This window comes from Mustelus asterias, unplaced genomic scaffold, assembly GCF_964213995.1.
Source record: "Mustelus asterias unplaced genomic scaffold, sMusAst1.hap1.1 HAP1_SCAFFOLD_1701, whole genome shotgun sequence".
Lineage (NCBI taxonomy): Eukaryota > Metazoa > Chordata > Chondrichthyes > Carcharhiniformes > Triakidae > Mustelus > Mustelus asterias.
The window spans coordinates 52,501-75,000 of NW_027591646.1; the positions used below are offsets into that span (position 1 = coordinate 52,501).

Sequence of the window (22,500 nt, forward strand, 5' to 3'; positions counted from 1 at the left end):
CCCGGGCACCATCAAGGTGGGAGCTCTCCAACAGCACCTGGAGGCCATGTGTGACTTACTGAGACAGGAGGACACCATTATACTGGTGAGTGAACCGAGACCTGCCTCTACACTGCCCCCATCAAACACTCCCAGGACAGGTACAGCACGGGGTTAGATACAGAGTAAAGCTCCCTCGACACTGTCCCCCATCAAACACTCCCAGGACAGGTACAGCACGGGGTTAGATACAGAGTAAAGCTCCCTCTACACTGACCCCATCAAACACTCCCAGGACAGGTACAGCACGGGGTTCGATACAGAGTAAAGCTCCCTCGACACTGTCCCCCATCAAACACTCCCAGGACAGGTACAGCACGGGGTTAGATACAGAGTAAAGCTCCCTCTACACTGTCCCCATCAAACACTCCCAGGACAGGTACAGCACGGGGTTAGATACAGAGTAAAGCTCCCTCTACACTGTCCCCATCAAACACTCGCAGGACAGGGACAGCACGGGGTTAGATACAGAGTAAAGCTCCCTCTACACTGTCCCCATCAAACACTCGCAGGACAGGGACAGCACGGGGTTAGATACAGAGTAAAGCTCCCTCTATACTGTCCCCATCAAACACTCCCAGGACAGGGACAGCACGGGGTTAGATACAGAGTAAAGCTCCCTCTACACTGTCCCCATCAAACACTCCCAGGACAGGTACAGCACGGGGTTAGATACAGAGTAAAGCTCCCTCTACACTGTCCCCCATCAAACACTCCCAGGACAGGTACAGCACGGGGTTAGATACAGAGTAAAGCTCCCTCTACACTGTCCCCCATCAAACACTCCCAGGACAGGTACAGCACGGGGTTAGATACAGAGTAAAACTCCCTCTACACTGTCCCCCATCAAACACTCCCAGGACAGGGCCAGCACGGGGTTAGATACAGAGTAAAGCTCCCTCTACACTGTCCCCATCAAACACTCCCAGGACAGGTACAGCACGGGGTTAGATACAGAGTAAAGCTCCCTCTACACTGTCCCCCATCAAACACTCCCAGGACAGGTACAGCACGGGGTTAGATACAGAGTAAAGCTCCCTCTACACTGTCCCCCATCAAACACTCCCAGGACAGGTACAGCACGGGGTTAGATACAGAGTAAAGCTCCCTCTACACTGTCCCCATCAAACACTCCCAGGACAGGTACAGCACGGGGTTAGATACAGAGTAAAGCTCCCTCTACACTGTCCCCATCAAACACTCCCAGGACAGGTACAGCACGGGGTTAGATACAGAGTAAAGCTCCCTCTACACTGTCCCCCATCAAACACTCCCAGGACAGGTACAGCACGGGGTTAGATACAGAGTAAAGCTCCCTCTACACTGTCCCCATCAATCACTCCCAGGACAGGTGCAGCACGGGGTTAGATCCAGAGTAAAGCTCCCTCTGCACTGTCCCCCATCAAACACTCCCAGGACAGGTACAGCACGGGGTTAGATACAGAGTAAAGCTCCCTCTACACTGTCCCCATCAATCACTCCCAGGACAGGTACAGCACGGGGTTAGATACAGAGTAAAGCTCCCTCTACACTGTCCCCCATCAAACACTCCCAGGACAGGTACAGCACGGGGTTAGATACAGAATAAAGCTCCCTCTGCACTGTCCCCCATCAAACACTCCCAGGACAGGTACAGCACGGGGTTAGATACAGAGCAAAGCTCCCTCTACACTGTCCCCATCAAACACTCCCAGGACAGGTACAGCACGGGGTTAGATACAGAGTAAAGCTCCCTCTACCCTGTCCCCATCAAACACTTCCAGGACAGGTACAGCACGGGGTTAGATACAGAGTAAAGCTCCCTCTACACTGTCCCCATCAAACACTCCCAGGACAGGTACAGCACGGGGTTAGATACAGAGTAAAGCTCCCTCTACACTGTCCCCATCAAACACTCCCAGGACAGGTACAGCACGGGGTTAGATACAGAGTAAAGCTCCCTCTACACTGTCCCCATCAAACACTCCCAGGACAGGTACAGCACGGGGTTAGATACAGAGTAAAGCTCCCTCTACACTGTCCCCATCAAACACTCCCAGGACAGGTACAGCACGGGGTTAGATACAGAGTAAAGCTCCCTCTACACTGTCCCCATCCAACACTCCCAGGACAGGGACAGCACGGGGTTAGATACAGAGTAAAGCTCCCTCTACACTGTCCCCATCAAACACTCCCAGGACAGGTACAGCACTGGGTTAGATATAGAGTAAAGCTCCCTCTACACTGTCCCCCATCAAACACTCCCAGGACAGGTACAGCACGGGGTTAGATACAGAGTAAAGCTCCCTCTACACTGTCCCCCATCAAACACTCCCAGGACAGGGACAGCACGGGGTTAGATACAGAGTAAAGCTCCCTCTACACTTTCCCCCATCAAACACTCCCAGGACAGGGACAGCACGGGGTTCGATACAGAGTAAAGCTCCCTCTACACTGTCCCCCATCAAACACTCCCAGGACAGGTACAGCACGGGATTAGATACAGAGTAAAGCTCCCTCGACACTGTCCCCATCAAACACTCCCAGGACAGGTCCAGCACGGGGTTAGATACAGAGTAAAGCTCCCTCTACACTGTCCCCATCAAACATTCCCAGGACAGGTACAGCACGGGGTTAGATACAGAGTAAAGCTCCCTCTACACTGTCCCCATCAAACACTCCCAGGACAGGTACAGCACGGGGTTAGATACAGAGTAAAGCTCCCTCTACACTGTCCCCCATCAAACACTCCCAGGACAGGTACAGCACGGGGTTAGATACAGAGTAAAGCTCCCTCTACACTGTCCCCCATCAAACACTCCCAGGACAGGTACAGCACGGGGTTAGATACAGAGTAAAGCTCCCTCTACACTGTCCCACATCAAACACTCCCAGGACAGGTACAGCACGGGGTTAGATACAGAGTAAAGCTCCCTCTACACTGCCCCCATCAAACACTCCCAGGACAGGTACAGCACGGGGTTAGATACAGAGTAAAGCTCCCTCTACACTGTCCCCCATCAAACACTCCCAGGACAGGTACAGCACGGGGTTAGATACAGAGTAAAGCTCCCTCTACACTGTCCCCCATCAAACACTCCCAGGACAGGTACAGCACGGGGTTAGATACAGAGTAAAGCTCCCTCTACACTGCCCCCATCAAACACTCCCAGGACAGGTACAGCACGGGGTTAGATACAGAGTAAAGCTCCCTCTACACTGTCCCCATCAAACACTCCCAGGACAGGTACAGCACGGGGTTAGATACAGAGTAAAGCTCCCTCTACACTGTCCCACATCAAACACTCCCAGGACAGGTACAGCACGGGGTTAGATACAGAGTAAAGCTCCCTCTACACTGTCCCCATCAAACACTCCCAGGACAGGTACAGCACGGGGTTAGATACAGAGTAAAGCTCCCTCTACACTGTCCCCCATCAAACACTCCCAGGACAGGTACAGCACGGGGTTAGATACAGAGTAAAACTCTGATTCTGATCAACTTCTCTGCACAGTTGATTTGCCTTGTGTTAACTTGATGTTAAAATTCAACATTCTCTCTCTGTCTCCCTCCACTCTCCCCTTCTTACTTTTCTCCATTCATTCCTTCTTCACTCTGACACTCTCCCACTCCTTCGCTCGCCTCTCCCACCCTCTCTCTCCCTCTCTCCCCCCTCCACCGCCCTCACAGGCAGTGCGCCTGGAGTGTTCGAAAGCCCAGAGGTTTCGATATCTGTTGATGGTTTCGAATGCTGAGCGACTCGACATGGGAGAGAACATCATTCTCGGAGTGGACCTGAAGAGTACGGCAAGGTAAGACTGGGTTAGAGAGAGAGAGAGAGAGAGAGGGGAAATCAGCCAGGGTTCCTGCTCCTGATCCCTGTCCAGTGATCCCTGGGTTAGAGAGAGAGAGAGAGGGGAAATCAGCCAGGGTTCCTGCTCCTGATCACTGTCCAGTGATCCCTGGGTTAGAGAGAGAGAGAGGGGAAATCAGCCAGGGATCCTGCTCCTGATCCCTGTCCAGTGATCCCTGGGTTAGAGAGAGAGGGGAAATCAGCCAGGGTTCCTGCTCCTGATCCCTGTCCAGTGATCCCTGGGTTAGAGAGAGAGAGGGGAAATCAGCCAGGGTTCCTGCTCCTGATCCCTGTCCAGTGATCCCTGGGTTAGAGAGAGAGAGAGGGGAAATCAGCCAGGGTTCCTGCTCCTGATCCCTGTCCAGTGATCCCTGGGTTAGAGAGAGAGAGAGAGAGGAAATCAGCCAGGGATCCTGCTCCTGATCCCTGTCCGGTGATCCCTGGGTTAGCGAGAGAGGGGAAATCAGCCAGGGTTCCTGCTCCCGATCACTGTCCAGTGATCCCTGGGTTAGAGAGAGAGGAAATCAGCCAGGGTTCCTGCTCCTGATCCCTGTCCAGTGATCCCTGGGTTAGAGAGAGAGGGGAAATCAGCCAGGGTTCCTGCTCCCGATCCCTGTCCAGTGATCCCTGGGTTAGAGAGAGAGGGGAAATCAGCCAGGGATCCTGCTCCTGATCCCTGTCCAGTGATCCCTGGGTTAGAGAGAGAGGGGAAATCAGCCAGGGTTCCTGCTCCTGATCCCTGTCCAGTGATCCCTGGGTTAGAGAGAGAGAGGGGGAATCAGCCAGGATTCCTGTTCCCGATCCCTGTCCAGTGACCCCTGGGTTAGAGAGAGAGGAAATCAGCCAGGGTTCCTGCTCCTGATCACTGTCCAGTGATCCCTGGGTTAGAGAGAGAGAGGGGAAATCAGCCAGGGTTCCTGCTCCTGATCCCTGTCCAGTGATCCCTGGGTTAGAGAGAGAGGGGAAATCAGCCAGGGATCCTGCTCCCGATCACTGTCCAGTGATCCCTGGGTTAGAGAGAGAGAGAGAGGGGAAATCAGCCAGGGATCCTGCTCCCGATCACTGTTAAACTTTTGTGATCTGATTATTTTTTCTTGCAGCAAACTAAGCTGTACGATTGGACTGGTTCTGCCAATATGGAGTGATACACATGTATTCCTGGATGGAGATGGGTAAGATCGATGGAGATGTCTCCCGAACATCTTTAATTGCCCTTTGACACACTCCTGTATCTGGGGAGGTCTCTCTAACCCTCTCTCTCTCACACACACCTGTATCTGGGGGGCTCTCTCTAACCCCCTCTCTCACACACTCCTGTATCTGGGGAGGTCTCTCTAACCCCCTCTCTCTCTCACACACTCCTGTATCTGGGGAGGTCTCTCTAACGCCCTCTCTCACACACTCCTGTATCTGGGGGGGTCTCTCTAACCCTCTCTCTCATACACACTCCTGTATCTGGGGAGGTCTCTCTAACCCTCTCTCTCTCTCACACACTCCTGTATCTGGGGAGGTCTCTCTAACCCTCTCTCTCTCTCTCTCTCTCTCACACACTCCTGTATCTGGGGAGGTCTCTCTAACCCTCTCTCTCTCTCTCTCTCTCTCACACACTCCTGTATCTGGGGAGGTCACTCTAACCTTCTCTCTCTCTCTCACACACACTCCTGTATCTGGGGAGGTCTCTCTAACCCTCTCTCCCTCACACACTCCTGTATCTGGGGAGGTCTCTCTAACCCTCTCTCTCTCTCACACACTCCAGTATCTGGGGATGTCACTCTAACCCTCCCTCTCTCTCACACACTCCTGTATCTGGGGGTGTCTCTCTAACCCTCTCTCTCACACACACTTCTGTATCTGGGGAGGTCTCTCTAACCCTCTCTCTCTCTCACACACTCCTGTATCTGGGGAGGTCTCTCTAACCCCCTCTCTCTCACTCACTCCTGTATCTGGGGAGGTCTCTCTAACCCTCTCTCTCACACACACTCCTGTATCTGGGGAGTCTCTCTAACCCTCTGTCTCTCTCACACACTCCTGTATCTGGGGAGGTCTCTCTAACCCTCTCTCTCACACATACTCCTGGATCTGGGGAGGTCTCTCTAACCCCCTCTCTCACACACTCCTGTATCTGGGGAGTCTCTCTAACCCTCTTTCTCTCTCACACACACTCCTGTATCTGGGGCTGTCTCTCTAACCCTCTCTCTCTCACACACTCCTGTATCTGGGGAGGTCTCTCTAACCCCCTCCCTCTCACACACACTCCTGTATCTGGGGAGGTCTCTCGAACCCTCTCTCTCTCTCACACACTCCTGTATCTGGGGCTGTCTCTCTAACCCCCTCCCTCTCACACACACTCCTGTATCTGGGGAGGTCTCTCTAACCCTCTCTCTCTCTCACACACTCCTGTAACTGGGGAGGTCTCTCTAACCCTCTCTCTCTCTCACACACTCCTGTATCTGGGGGGCTCTCTCTAACCCCCTCTCTCACACACTCCTGTATCTGGGGAGGTCTCTCTAACCCTCTCTCTCTCTCACACACTCCTGTATCTGGGGAGGTCTCTCTAACCCCCTCTCTCACACACTCCTGTATCTGGGGAGGTCTCTCTAACCCTCTCTCTCTCTCACACACTCCTGTATCTGGGGAGGTCTCTCTAACCCTCTCTCTCTCTCTCTCACACACTCCTGTATCTGGGGAGGTCTCTCTAACCCTCTCTCTCTCTCTCTCTCTCTCTCACACACTCCTGTATCTGGGGAGGTCTCTCTAACCTTCTCTCTCTCTCTCACACACACTCCTGTATCTGGGGAGGTCTCTCTAACCCTCTCTCCCTCACACACTCCTGTATCTGGGGAGGACTCTCTAACGATCTCTCCCTCACACACTCCTGTATCTGGGGGGGTCTCTCTAACCCCCTCTCTCACACACTCCTGTATCTGGGGAGGTCTCTCTAACCCTCTCTCTCTCTCACACACTCCTGTATCTGGGGAGGTCTCTCTAACCCCCTCTCTCACACACTCCTGTATCTGGGGAGGTCTCTCTAACCCTCTCTCTCTCTCACACACTCCTGTATCTGGGGAGGTCTCTCTAACCCTCTCTCTCTCTCTCTCACACACTCCTGTATCTGGGGAGGTCTCTCTAACCCTCTCTCTCTCTCTCTCTCTCTCTCACACACTCCTGTATCTGGGGAGGTCTCTCTAACCTTCTCTCTCTCTCTCACACACACTCCTGTATCTGGGGAGGTCTCTCTAACCCTCTCTCCCTCACACACTCCTGTATCTGGGGAGGACTCTCTAACCCTCTCTCCCTCACACACTCCTGTATCTGGGGAGGTCTCTCTAACCCTCTCTCTCTCTCTCTCTCTCTCACACACTCCTGTATCTGGGGTGCTCTCTCTAACCCCCTCTCTCACACACTCCTGTATCTGGGGGGGTCTCTCTAACCCTCTCTCTCATACACACTCATGTATCTGGGGAGGTCTCTCTAACCCTCTCTCACACACACACTCCTGTACCTGGGGAGGTCTCTCTAACCCTCTCTCTCTCACACACACTCCTGTACCTGGGGAGGTCTCTCTAACCCTCTCTCTCTCACACACTCCTGTATCTGGGGGGGTCTCTCTAACCCTCTCTCTCACACACACTCCTGTATCTGGGGGGTCTCTCTAACCCTCTCTCTCTCACACACACACTCCTGTATCTGGGGAGGTCTCCCTAACCCTCTCTCTCTCTCAAACACTCCTGTATCTGGGGAGGTCTCTCTAACTCTCTCCCTCTCACACACACTCCTGTATCTGGGGAGGTCTCTCTAACCCTCTCTCTCTCTCACACACTCCTGTATCTGGGGCTGTCTCTCTAACCCCCTCTCTCTCACTCACTCCTGTATCTGGGGAGGTCTCTCTAACCCTCTCTCTCACACACACTCCTGTATCTGGGGAGGTCTCTCTAACCCTCTCTCTCACACACACTCCTGTATCTGGGGAGGTCTCTCTAACCCTCTCTCTCACACACACTCCTGTATCTGGGGAGTCTCTCTAACCCTCTGTCTCTCTCACACACTCCTGTATCTGGGGAGGTCTCTCTAACCCTCTCTCTCACACATACTCCTGGATCTGGGGAGGTCTCTCTAACCCCCTCTCTCTCACACACTCCTGTATCTGGGGAGTCTCTCTAACCCTCTTTCTCTCTCTCACACACTCCTGTATCTGGGGAGGTCTCTCTAACCCTCTCTCTCTCACACACTACTGTATCTGGTGAGGTCTCTCTAACCCTCTCTCTCACACACACTCCTGTATCTGGGGAGGTCTCTCTAACCCTCTCTCTCTCACACACTCCTGTATCTGGGGATGTCTCTCTAACCCTCTCCCTCTCTCTCACACACTCCTGTATCTGGGGAGGTCTCTCTCACCCTCCCTCTCTCACACACACTCCTGTATCTGGGGAGGTCTCTCTAACCCTCTCCCTCTCTCTCACACACTCCTGTATCTGGGGAGGTCTTTCTCACCCTCTCTCTCTCACACACTCCTGTATCTGGGGATGTCTCTCGAACCCTCTCTCTCTCACACACTCCTGTATCTGGGGATGTCTCTCTAACCCTCTCTCTCTCTCACACACTCCTGTATCTGGGGAGGTGTCTCTCACCCTCTCTCTCTCACACACTCCTGTATCTGGGGATGTCTCTCTAACCCTCTCTCGCTCTCTCACACTCCTGTATCTGGGGAGGTCTCTCTACCCCGCTCACTCTCACACACACTCCTGTATCTGGGGAGGTCTCTCTAACACCCCCTCTCTCTCACACACTCCTGTATCTGGGGCGGTCTCTCGAACCCTCTCTCTCTCTCACACACTCCTGTATCTAGGGAGGTCTCTCTAACCCTCTCTCTCTCTCTCACACACACACTCCTGTATCTGGGGAGGTCTCTCTAACCCTCTCTCTCTCACACACTCCTGTATCTGGGGAGGTCTCTCTAACCCTCTCTCACACACTCCTGTATCTGGGGAGGTCTCTCTAACCCCCTCTCTCACACACACTCCTGTATCTGGGGAGGTCTCTCTAACCCTCTCTCTCTCTCTCACACACACTCCTGTATCTGGGGAGGTCTCTCTAACACCCCCTCTCTCTCACACACTCCTGTATCTGGGGAGGTCTCTCTAACCCTCTCTCTCTCTCACACTCCTGTATCTGGAGGTGTCTCTCTAACCCTCTCTCTCTCACACACCCCTGTATCTGGTGAGGTCTCTCTAACGCTCTCTCTCAAAGACACTCCTGTATCTGGGGAGGTCTCTCTAACACCCCCTCTCACACACACACTCCTGTATCTGGGGAGGTCTCTCTCACCCTCTCTCTCTCTCACACACTCCTGTGTCTGGGGGGTCTCTCTAACCCTCTCTCTCACACACACTCCTGTATCTGGGGCGGTCTCTCGAACCCTCTCTCTCTCTCTCACACACTCCTGTATCTGGGGATGTCTCTCTAACGCTCTCTCTCTCTCACACACTCCTGTATCTGGGGGTGTCTCTCTAACCCTCTCTCTCTATCTCACTCCTGTATCTGGGGAGGTCTCTCTAACCCTCTCTCTCACACACACTCCTGTATCTGGGGAGGTCTCTCTAACCCTCTCTCTCTCACACACTCCTGTATCTGGGGAGGTCTCTCTAACCCTCTCTCTCTCTCTCACACACTCCTGTATCTGGGGAGGTCTCTCTAACCCTCTCTCTCTCTCTCACACTCCTGTATCTGGGGAGTCTCTCTAACCCTCTCTCTCACACACTCCTGTATCTGGGGAGGTCTCTCTAACCCTCTCTCTCTCACACACTCCTGTATCTGGGGATGTCTCTCTAACGCTCTCTCTCTCTCACACACTCCTGTATCTGGGGGTGTCTCTCTAACCCTCTCTCTCTATCTCACTCCTGTATCTGGGGAGGTCTCTCTAACCCTCTCTCTCACACACACTCCTGTATCTGGGGAGGTCTCTCTAACCCTCTCTCTCTCACACACTCCTGTATCTGGGGAGGTCTCTCTAACCCTCTCTCTCTCTCTCACACACTCCTGTATCTGGGGAGGTCTCTCTAACCCTCTCTCTCTCTCTCACACTCCTGTATCTGGGGAGTCTCTCTAACCCTCTCTCTCACACACTCCTGTATCTGGGGAGGTCTCTCTAACCCTCTCTCTCTCACACACTCCTGTATCTGGGGAGGTCTCTCTAACCCTCTCTCTCTCTCTCACACTCCTGTATCTGGGGAGGTCTCTCTAACCCTCTCTCTCTCTCACACACACTCCTGTATCTGGGGAGGTCTCTCTAACCCTCTCTCTCTCACACACTCCTGTATCTGGGGAGGTCTCTCTAACCCTCTCTCTCTCTCTCACACACTCCTGTATCTGGGGAGGTCTCTCTAACCCTCTCTCTCTCTCTCACACTCCTGTATCTGGGGAGTCTCTCTAACCCTCTCTCTCACACACTCCTGTATCTGGGGAGGTCTCTCTAACCCTCTCTCTCTCACACACTCCTGTATCTGGGGAGGTCTCTCTAACCCTCTCTCTCTCTCTCACACTCCTGTATCTGTTGAGGTCTCTCTAACCCTCTCTCTCTCTCTCACACACTCCTCTATCTGGGGATGTCTCTCTAACCCTCTCTCTCACACACACTCCTGTATCTGGGGAGTCTCTCTAACCCTCTGTCTCTCTCACACACTCCTGTATCTGGGGAGGTCTCTCTAACCCTCTCTCTCACACATACTCCTGGATCTGGGGAGGTCTCTCTAACCCTCTCTCTCTCACACACTCCTGTATCTGGGGAGGTCTCTCTGACCCTCTCTCTCTCTCTCACACACTCCTGTATTTGGGGAGGTCTCTCTAACCCTCTCTCTCTCACACACTCCTGTATCTGGGGAGGTCTCTCTAACCCTCTCTCTCTCTCTCACACACTCCTGTATCTGGGGAGGTCTCTCTAACCCTCTCTCTCTCTCACACACACTCCTGTATCTGGGGAGGTCTCTCTAACCCTCTCTCTCTCACACACTCCTGTATCTGGGGAGGTCTCTCTAACCCTCTCTCTCTCTCTCACACACTCCTGTATCTGGGGAGGTCTCTCTAACCCTCTCTCTCTCTCTCACACTCCTGTATCTGGGGAGTCTCTCTAACCCTCTCTCTCACACACTCCTGTATCTGGGGAGGTCTCTCTAACCCTCTCTCTCTCACACACTCCTGTATCTGGGGAGGTCTCTCTAACCCTCTCTCTCTCTCTCACACTCCTGTATCTGGGGAGGTCTCTCTAACCCTCTCTCTCTCTCACACACACTCCTGTATCTGGGGAGGTCTCTCTAACCCTCTCTCTCTCACACACTCCTGTATCTGGGGAGGTCTCTCTAACCCTCTCTCTCTCTCTCACACACTCCTGTATCTGGGGAGGTCTCTCTAACCCTCTCTCTCTCTCTCACACTCCTGTATCTGGGGAGTCTCTCTAACCCTCTCTCTCACACACTCCTGTATCTGGGGAGGTCTCTCTAACCCTCTCTCTCTCACACACTCCTGTATCTGGGGAGGTCTCTCTAACCCTCTCTCTCTCTCTCACACTCCTGTATCTGTTGAGGTCTCTCTAACCCTCTCTCTCTCTCTCACACACTCCTCTATCTGGGGATGTCTCTCTAACCCTCTCTCTCACACACACTCCTGTATCTGGGGAGTCTCTCTAACCCTCTGTCTCTCTCACACACTCCTGTATCTGGGGAGGTCTCTCTAACCCTCTCTCTCACACATACTCCTGGATCTGGGGAGGTCTCTCTAACCCTCTCTCTCTCACACACTCCTGTATCTGGGGATGTCTCTCGAACCCTCTCTCTCTCACACACTCCTGTATCTGGGGATGTCTCTCTAACCCTCTCTCTCTCTCACACACTCCTGTATCTGGGGAGGTGTCTCTCACCCTCTCTCTCTCACACACTCCTGTATCTGGGGATGTCTCTCTAACCCTCTCTCGCTCTCTCACACTCCTGTATCTGGGGAGGTCTCTCTACCCCGCTCACTCTCACACACACTCCTGTATCTGGGGAGGTCTCTCTAACACCCCCTCTCTCTCACACACTCCTGTATCTGGGGCGGTCTCTCGAACCCTCTCTCTCTCTCACACACTCCTGTATCTAGGGAGGTCTCTCTAACCCTCTCTCTCTCTCTCACACACACACTCCTGTATCTGGGGAGGTCTCTCTAACCCTCTCTCTCTCACACACTCCTGTATCTGGGGAGGTCTCTCTAACCCTCTCTCACACACTCCTGTATCTGGGGAGGTCTCTCTAACCCCCTCTCTCACACACACTCCTGTATCTGGGGAGGTCTCTCTAACCCTCTCTCTCTCTCTCACACACACTCCTGTATCTGGGGAGGTCTCTCTAACACCCCCTCTCTCTCACACACTCCTGTATCTGGGGAGGTCTCTCTAACCCTCTCTCTCTCTCACACTCCTGTATCTGGAGGTGTCTCTCTAACCCTCTCTCTCTCACACACCCCTGTATCTGGTGAGGTCTCTCTAACGCTCTCTCTCAAAGACACTCCTGTATCTGGGGAGGTCTCTCTAACACCCCCTCTCACACACACACTCCTGTATCTGGGGAGGTCTCTCTCACCCTCTCTCTCTCTCACACACTCCTGTGTCTGGGGGGTCTCTCTAACCCTCTCTCTCACACACACTCCTGTATCTGGGGCGGTCTCTCGAACCCTCTCTCTCTCTCTCACACACTCCTGTATCTGGGGATGTCTCTCTAACGCTCTCTCTCTCTCACACACTCCTGTATCTGGGGGTGTCTCTCTAACCCTCTCTCTCTATCTCACTCCTGTATCTGGGGAGGTCTCTCTAACCCTCTCTCTCACACACACTCCTGTATCTGGGGAGGTCTCTCTAACCCTCTCTCTCTCACACACTCCTGTATCTGGGGAGGTCTCTCTAACCCTCTCTCTCTCTCTCACACACTCCTGTATCTGGGGAGGTCTCTCTAACCCTCTCTCTCTCTCTCACACTCCTGTATCTGGGGAGTCTCTCTAACCCTCTCTCTCACACACTCCTGTATCTGGGGAGGTCTCTCTAACCCTCTCTCTCTCACACACTCCTGTATCTGGGGATGTCTCTCTAACGCTCTCTCTCTCTCACACACTCCTGTATCTGGGGGTGTCTCTCTAACCCTCTCTCTCTATCTCACTCCTGTATCTGGGGAGGTCTCTCTAACCCTCTCTCTCACACACACTCCTGTATCTGGGGAGGTCTCTCTAACCCTCTCTCTCTCACACACTCCTGTATCTGGGGAGGTCTCTCTAACCCTCTCTCTCTCTCTCACACACTCCTGTATCTGGGGAGGTCTCTCTAACCCTCTCTCTCTCTCTCACACTCCTGTATCTGGGGAGTCTCTCTAACCCTCTCTCTCACACACTCCTGTATCTGGGGAGGTCTCTCTAACCCTCTCTCTCTCACACACTCCTGTATCTGGGGAGGTCTCTCTAACCCTCTCTCTCTCTCTCACACTCCTGTATCTGGGGAGGTCTCTCTAACCCTCTCTCTCTCTCACACACACTCCTGTATCTGGGGAGGTCTCTCTAACCCTCTCTCTCTCACACACCCCTGTATCTGGGGAGGTCTCTCTAACCCTCTCTCTCTCTCTCACACACTCCTGTATCTGGGGAGGTCTCTCTAACCCTCTCTCTCTCTCTCACACTCCTGTATCTGGGGAGTCTCTCTAACCCTCTCTCTCACACACTCCTGTATCTGGGGAGGTCTCTCTAACCCTCTCTCTCTCACACACTCCTGTATCTGGGGAGGTCTCTCTAACCCTCTCTCTCTCTCTCACACTCCTGTATCTGTTGAGGTCTCTCTAACCCTCTCTCTCTCTCTCACACACTCCTCTATCTGGGGATGTCTCTCTAACCCTCTCTCTCACACACACTCCTGTATCTGGGGAGTCTCTCTAACCCTCTGTCTCTCTCACACACTCCTGTATCTGGGGAGGTCTCTCTAACCCTCTCTCTCACACATACTCCTGGATCTGGGGAGGTCTCTCTAACCCTCTCTCTCTCACACACTCCTGTATCTGGGGAGGTCTCTCTGACCCTCTCTCTCTCTCTCACACACTCCTGTATTTGGGGAGGTCTCTCTAACCCTCTCTCTCTCACACACTCCTGTATCTGGGGAGGTCTCTCTAACCCTCTCTCTCTCTCTCACACACTCCTGTATCTGGGGAGGTCTCTCTAACCCTCTCTCTCTCTCACACACACTCCTGTATCTGGGGAGGTCTCTCTAACCCTCTCTCTCTCACACACTCCTGTATCTGGGGAGGTCTCTCTAACCCTCTCTCTCTCTCTCACACACTCCTGTATCTGGGGAGGTCTCTCTAACCCTCTCTCTCTCTCTCACACTCCTGTATCTGGGGAGTCTCTCTAACCCTCTCTCTCACACACTCCTGTATCTGGGGAGGTCTCTCTAACCCTCTCTCTCTCACACACTCCTGTATCTGGGGAGGTCTCTCTAACCCTCTCTCTCTCTCTCACACTCCTGTATCTGGGGAGGTCTCTCTAACCCTCTCTCTCTCTCACACACACTCCTGTATCTGGGGAGGTCTCTCTAACCCTCTCTCTCTCACACACTCCTGTATCTGGGGAGGTCTCTCTAACCCTCTCTCTCTCTCTCACACACTCCTGTATCTGGGGAGGTCTCTCTAACCCTCTCTCTCTCTCTCACACTCCTGTATCTGGGGAGTCTCTCTAACCCTCTCTCTCACACACTCCTGTATCTGGGGAGGTCTCTCTAACCCTCTCTCTCTCACACACTCCTGTATCTGGGGAGGTCTCTCTAACCCTCTCTCTCTCTCTCACACTCCTGTATCTGTTGAGGTCTCTCTAACCCTCTCTCTCTCTCTCACACACTCCTCTATCTGGGGATGTCTCTCTAACCCTCTCTCTCACACACACTCCTGTATCTGGGGAGTCTCTCTAACCCTCTGTCTCTCTCACACACTCCTGTATCTGGGGAGGTCTCTCTAACCCTCTCTCTCACACATACTCCTGGATCTGGGGAGGTCTCTCTAACCCTCTCTCTCTCACACACTCCTGTATCTGGGGAGGTCTCTCTGACCCTCTCTCTCTCTCTCACACACTCCTGTATTTGGGGAGGTCTCTCTAACCCTCTCTCTCTCACACACTCCTGTATCTGGGGAGGTCTCTCTAACCCTCTCTCTCTCTCTCACACACTCCTGTATCTGGGGAGGTCTCTCTAACCCTCTCTCTCTCTCACACACACTCCTGTATCTGGGGAGGTCTCTCTAACCCTCTCTCTCTCACACACTCCTGTATCTGGGGAGGTCTCTCTAACCCTCTCTCTCTCTCTCACACACTCCTGTATCTGGGGAGGTCTCTCTAACCCTCTCTCTCTCTCTCACACTCCTGTATCTGGGGAGTCTCTCTAACCCTCTCTCTCACACACTCCTGTATCTGGGGAGGTCTCTCTAACCCTCTCTCTCTCACACACTCCTGTATCTGGGGAGGTCTCTCTAACCCTCTCTCTCTCTCTCACACTCCTGTATCTGGGGAGGTCTCTCTAACCCTCTCTCTCTCTCACACACACTCCTGTATCTGGGGAGGTCTCTCTAACCCTCTCTCTCTCACACACTCCTGTATCTGGGGAGGTCTCTCTAACCCTCTCTCTCTCTCTCACACACTCCTGTATCTGGGGAGGTCTCTCTAACCCTCTCTCTCTCTCTCACACTCCTGTATCTGGGGAGTCTCTCTAACCCTCTCTCTCACACACTCCTGTATCTGGGGAGGTCTCTCTAACCCTCTCTCTCTCACACACTCCTGTATCTGGGGAGGTCTCTCTAACCCTCTCTCTCTCTCTCACACTCCTGTATCTGTTGAGGTCTCTCTAACCCTCTCTCTCTCTCTCACACACTCCTCTATCTGGGGATGTCTCTCTAACCCTCTCTCTCACACACACTCCTGTATCTGGGGAGTCTCTCTAACCCTCTGTCTCTCTCACACACTCCTGTATCTGGGGAGGTCTCTCTAACCCTCTCTCTCACACATACTCCTGGATCTGGGGAGGTCTCTCTAACCCTCTCTCTCTCACACACTCCTGTATCTGGGGAGGTCTCTCTGACCCTCTCTCTCTCTCTCTCTCACACACTCCTGTATTTGGGGAGGTCTCTCTAACCCTCTCTCTCTCACACACTCCTGTATCTGGGGAGGTCTCTCTAACCCTCTCTCTCTCTCTCACACACTCCTGTATCTGGGGAGGTCTCTCTAACCCTCTCTCTCACACACTCCTGTATCTGGGGAGGTCTCTCTAACCCTCTCTCTCACACACACTCCTGTATCTGGGGAGGTCTCTCTAACCCTCTCTCTCTCTCACACACTCCTGTATCTGGGGAGGTCTCTCTAACCCTCTCTCTCTCCCTCTCTCTGGCATTCACTCTGATTCCTGTCTCAGTGACTCCCTGTCTCTGTTTACAGCGGATTCAGTATTACCAGCGTGACTCGGACCTGCCTGTTCAAACCTATCAGTGTCCAGGTGATGTGGTGAGTAACTCACAGGACTTTAATATTGGTGTGGCCCCTTTAAGGGAGTGACCTTTCAGGGTCATGTGATCGGGCTGGATCCTATGGAGTGTCAATCAGGTCTGAATCTAAGGTCCAAAAGGACAGTGCGGCACTCCCTCAGCACTGACCCTCTGACAGTGCGGCACTCCCTCAGCACTGACCCTCTGACAGTGCGGCACTCCCTCAGCACTGACCCTCTGACAGTGCGGCACTCCCTCAGCACTGACCCTCTGACAGTGCGGCACTCCCTCAGTACTGTCCCTCTGACAGTGCGGCACTCCCTCAGCACTGTCCCTCTGACAGTGCGGCACTCCCTCAGTACTGACCCTCTGACAGTGCGGCACTCCCTCAGCACTGTCCCTCTGACAGTGCGGCACTCCCTCAGCACTGTCCCTCTGACAGTGCGGCACTCCCTCAGCACTGTCCCTCTGACAGTGCGGCACTCCCTCAGCACTGTCCCTCTGACAGTGCGGCACTCCCTCAGCACTGTCCCTCTGACAGTGCGGCACTCCCTCAGCACTGTCCCTCTGACAGTGCGGCACTCCCTCAGCACTGTCCCTCTGACAGTGCGGCACTCCCTCAGTACTGACCCTCTGACAGTGCGGCACTCCCTCAGTACTGACCCTCTGACAGTGCGACACTCCCTCAGCACTGACCCTCTGACAGTGCGGCACTCCCTCAGTACTGTCCCTCTGACAGTGCGGCACTCCCTCAGCACTGACCCTCTGACAGTGCGGCACTCCCTCAGCACTGACCCTCTGACAGTGCGGCACTCCCTCAGCACTGTCCCTCTGACAGTGCGGCACTCCCTCAGTACTGACCCTCTGACAGTGCGGCACTCCCTCAGCACTGTCCCTCTGACAGTGCGGCACTCCCTCAGTACTGTCCCTCTGACAGTGCGGCACTCCCTCAGCACTGACCCTCTGACAGTGCGGCACTCCCTCAGCACTGACCCTCTGACAGTGCGGCACTCCCTCAGCACTGACCCTCTGACAGTGCGGCACTCCCTCAGTACTGTCCCTCTGACAGTGCGGCACTCCCTCAGTACTGTCCCTCTGACAGTGCGGCACTCCCTCAGCACTGACCCTCTGACAGTGCGGCACTCCCTCAGTACTGACCCTCTGACAGTTCGGCACTCCCTCAGCACTGACCCTCTGACAGTGCGGCACTCCCTCAGCACTGACCCTCTGACAGTGCGGCACTCTCTCAGCACTGACCCTCTGACAGTGCAGCACTCCCTCAGCACTGACCCTCTGACAGTGCGGCACTCCCTCAGCACTGACCCTCTGACAGTGTGGCACTCTCTCAGCACTGACCCTCTGGACAGTGCGGCACTCCCTCAGCACTGACCCTCTGACAGTGCGGCACTCCCTCAGCACTGACCCTCTGACAGTGCGGCACTCCCTCAGCACTGACCCTCTGACAGTGCGGCACTCCCTCAGCACTGACCCTCTGACAGTGCGGCACTCCCTCAGCACTGACCCTCTGACAGTGCGGCACTCCCTCAGCACTGACCCTCTGACAGTGCGGCACTCCCTCAGCACTGACCCTCTGACAGTGCGGCACTCCCTCAGCACTGACCCTCTGACAGTGCGGCACTCCCTCAGCACTGACCCTCTGACAGTGCGGCACTCCCTCAGCACTGACCCTCTGACAGTGCGGCACTCCCTCAGCACTGACCCTCTGACAGTGCAGCACTCCCTCAGCACTGACCCTCTGACAGTGCGGCACTCCCTCAGTACTGACCCTCTGACAGTGCGGCACTCCCTCAGCACTGACCCTCTGACAGTGCGGCACTCCCTCAGTACTGACCCTCTGACAGTGCGGCACTCCCTCAGCACTGACCCTCTGACAGTGCGGCACTCCCTCAGCACTGAGCCTCTGACAGTGCGGCACTCCCTCAGCACTGACCCTCTGACAGTGCGGCTCTCCCTCAGCACTGACCCTCTGACAGTGCGGCACTCCCTCAGCACTGACCCTCTGACAGTGCGGCACTCCCTCAGTACTGACCCTCTGACAGTGCAGCACTCCCTCAGCACTGACCCTCTGACAGTGCGGCACTCCCTCAGCACTGACCCTCTGACAGTGCGGCACTCCCTCAGCACTGACCCTCTGACAGTGCGGCACTCCCTCAGCACTGACCCTCTGACAGTGCGGCACTCCCTCAGCACTGACCCTCTGACAGTGCGGCACTCCCTCAGCACTGACCCTCTGACAGTGCGGCACTCCCTCAGCACTGACCCTCTGACAGTGCGGCACTCCCTCAGCACTGACCCTCTGACAGTGCAGCACTCCCTCAGCACTGACCCTCTGACAGTGCGGCACTCCCTCAGTACTGACCCTCTGACAGTGCGGCACTCCCTCAGCACTGACCCTCTGACAGTGCGGCACTCCCTCAGTACTGACCCTCTGACAGTGCGGCACTCCCTCAGCACTGACCCTCTGACAGTGCGGCACTCCCTCAGCACTGACCCTCTGACAGTGCGGCACTCCCTCAGCACTGACCCTCTGACAGTGCGGCTCTCCCTCAGCACTGACCCTCTGACAGTGCGGCACTCCCTCAGCACTGACCCTCTGACAGTGCGGCACTCCCTCAGTACTGACCCTCTGACAGTGCAGCACTCCCTCAGCACTGACCCTCTGACAGTGCGGCACTCCCTCAGCACTGACCCTCTGGACAGTGCGGCACTCCCTCAGCACTGACCCTCTGACAGTGCGGCACTCCCTCAGCACTGACCCTCTGACAGTGCGGCACTCCCTCAGTACTGACCCTCTGACAGTGCGGCACTCCCTCAGCACTGACCCTCTGACAGTGCGGCACTCCCTCAGTACTGACCCTCTGACAGTGCGGCACTCCCTCAGCACTGACCCTCTGACAGTGCGGCACTCCCTCAGCACTGACCCTCTGACAGTGTGGCACTCCCTCAGCACTGACCCTCTGACAGTGGGGCACTCCCTCAGCACTGACCCTCTGACAGTGCGGCACTCCCTCAGCACTGACCCTCTGACAGTGCGGCACTCCCTCAGTACTGACCCTCTGACAGTGCGGCACTCCCTCAGCACTGACCCGCTGACAGTGCGGCACTCCCTCAGCACTGACCCTCTGACAGTGCGGCACTCCCTCAGCACTGACCCTCTGACGGTGCGGCACTCCCTCAGCACTGACCCTCTGACAGTGCGGCACTCCCTCAGCACTGACCCTCTGACAGTGCGGCACTCCCTCAGCACTGACCCTCTGACAGTGCGGCACTCCCTCAGCACTGACCCTCTGACAGTGCGGCACTCCCTCAGCACTGACCCTCTGACAGTGCGGCACTCCCTCAGCACTGACCCTCTGACAGTGCGGCACTCCCTCAGCACTGACCCTCTGACAGTGCGGCACTCCCTCAGCACTGACCCTCTGACAGTGCGGCACTCCCTCAGCACAGACCCTCTGACAGTGCGCCCCTTCTTCTCTGCAGAGGGTAATCGGGGGGATGTATTTTGGCGCTGTTTCCTTCATTGGTTGGGACATTGAGTGCAGGAGTCAGGGTGTTATGTTGCAGCTCCAGAAAGCTTTGGTTCGGCCGCACTTAGAGTATTGGATTCAATTCTGGTCACCACATTACAGGAAGGATGTGGAGGGTTTGGAGAGGGTGCAGAAGAGGTTTACCAGGACGCTGCCAGGATTAGCGGGTCTGAGCTATCAGGAGAGGCTGGACAAACTTGGGTTGTTTTCTCTGGAGCGACGGAGGCTGAGGGGAGACCTGATGGAATTCTATAAAATTCTGAGAGGCATCGATAGGGTCGACAGTCAGAATCTTTCTCATCGAATTATAGAATCGTGCAGTGCAGAAGGAGGCCATTTGGCCCATCGAGTCTGCACCAACCGCAGACACACCCAGGCCCTACCCCCATAACCCCATGCATTTACCCTAGCTAACCCCCCCTGACACTAAGGGGAAATTTAGCATGGCCAATCCACCTAACCCGCACATCTTTGGACTGTGGGAGGAAACCGGAGCACCCGGAGGAAACCCACGCAGACACGAGGAGAATGTGCAAACTCCACACAGACAGTGACCCAAGCCGGGAATCGAACCCGGGTCCCTGGCGCTGAGAGGCAGCAGCGCTAACCCACTGTGCCACCGTGCTGTCCCAGAGCTGAAATGTTGAATACAAGGGGGCACGGGCTGAAGGGGAGAGAGGGAAAGTTCAGAGGAGATGTGAGGGGTAAGTTTTTTACACAGAGAGTGATAGGTGTCTGGAACGCGCTACCAGGGCTGGTGGCGGAGGCAGATACATGGAAACATAGAAGATAGGAGCAGGAGGAGGCCATTCGGCCCTTCGAGCCTGCTCCCCCATTCATCACCCTCATGGCTGATCATCCAACTCAATAGCCTAATCCTGCTTTCCCCCCATAACCTTTGACCCCGTTCGCCCCAAGTGCCCTATCCAGCCGCCTCTTCAATACATTCAATGTTTTGGCATCAACTACTTCCTGTGGGAATGAATTCCACAGGCTCACCACTCTCTGGGTGAAGAAATGTCTCCTCATCTCCGTCCTAAATGGTCTACCCCGAATCCTCAGGCTGTGACCCCTGGTTCTGGACTCCCCCCACCATCGGGAACATCCTCCCTGCATCTACCCTGTCTGGTCCTGTTAGAATTTTATAAGTCTCTGTGAGATCCCCCCCCTCATTCGTCTGAACTCCAGTGAAAACAATCCTAACCTGGTCAATCTCTCCTCATACATCAGTCCCGCCATCCCCGGAATCAGCCGGGTAAACCTTCGCTGCGCTCCCTCCAGAGCAAGAACATCCTTCCTCAGAAAAGGAGACCAAAACTGCACACAATACTCTAGGTGTGAACTCACCAAGGCCCTGTATAATTGCAACAACACATCCCTGCTCCTGTACTCGAAACCTCTCGCAATGAAGGCCAACATTCCATTAGCTTATGATACGATAGGGGGGGGGTTTAAGGGGCTTTCAAATGAGCACATGAATATGCAAGGAATAGATTTGATTTATTATTGTCACGTGTACTGGGATACAGTGAAAAGTATTGTTTCTTGCACGCTATACAGACAAAGCATACCGTTCATAGAGAAGGAAAGGAGAGGGTGCGGAATGTAGTGTTACAGTCATAGCTAGGGTGTAGAGAAAGATCAACTTAATGCGAGGTAGGTCCATTCAAAAGTCTGACAGCAGCAGCAGGGAAGAAGCTGTTCTTGAGTCGGTCGGTACGTGACCTCAGACTTTTGTATCTTTTTCCCGACGGAAGAAGGTGGAAGAGAGAATGTCCGGGGTGTGTGGGATCCTTGATTATGCTGGCTGCTTTTCCCGAGGCAGCAGGAAGTGTAGACAGAGTCAACACTTCCCACTGCTGGTTTGCGTGATGGATTGGGCTACATTCACGACCCTTTGTAGCTCCTTGCGGTCTTGGGCAGAGCAGGAGCCCCAGACCGAGCTGTGATACAACCAGAAAGAATGCTTTCTATGGGACATCTGTAAAGGTTGGTGAGAGTCGTAGCGGACATGCCAAATTTCCTTAGTCTCCTGAGAAAGTAGAGGCGTTGGTGGGGCTTTCTTAACCATAGTGTCGGCGTGGGGGGGACCAGGACAGGTTGTTGGTGATCTGGACACCTAGAAACTTGAAGCTCTCGACCATTTCCACTTCATCCCCGTTGATGTAGACAGGAGCATGTTCTCCTTTACGCTTCCTGAAGTCGATGACTATCTCCTTCGTTTTGTTGAGATTGAGGGAGAGATTATTGTTGCCGCACCAGTTCACCAGATTCTCTATCTCATCCCTGTACTCTGTCTCGTCATTGTTTGAGATCCGACCCACTACGGTGGTGTCGTCAGCAAACTGGAAAATCCAATTGGAAGGAACTTGGCCGCACAGTCAGGGGGTGTATAAGGAGTATAGCAGGGGCTGAGAACACAGCCTTGTGGGGCACCGGTGTTGAGGATGATTGTGGAGAAGGTGTTGTTGCTGATCCTTACTGATTGTTGTCTGTGGGTTCGGAAGTTCAGGATCCAGTCGCAGAGCGAGGAGCCGAGGCCCAGGCCACGGAGCGATATGG

The 22,500-nt window shown here is 54.4% G+C and overlaps 1 protein-coding gene across 1 annotated transcript in view; it reads left to right on the forward strand.

Annotated features, from left to right (window-relative positions):
• The window catches only part of LOC144488603 (protein phosphatase Slingshot homolog 1-like), a gene marked incomplete at its 3' end in the record, with an annotated part of 52,542 nt that overhangs the window by 27,016 nt on the left and 3,026 nt on the right, over nt 1–22,500 (forward strand). The window contains exons 3-6 of the mRNA XM_078206664.1: nt 1–85; nt 3,710–3,831; nt 4,973–5,044; nt 16,344–16,409. The exon at nt 1–85 is cut by the window's left edge and continues 81 nt beyond it. Of these exons, the coding sequence (XP_078062790.1) occupies nt 1–85; nt 3,710–3,831; nt 4,973–5,044; nt 16,344–16,409 (345 nt within the window). The remainder of the gene's footprint in view (nt 86–3,709; nt 3,832–4,972; nt 5,045–16,343; nt 16,410–22,500) is intronic.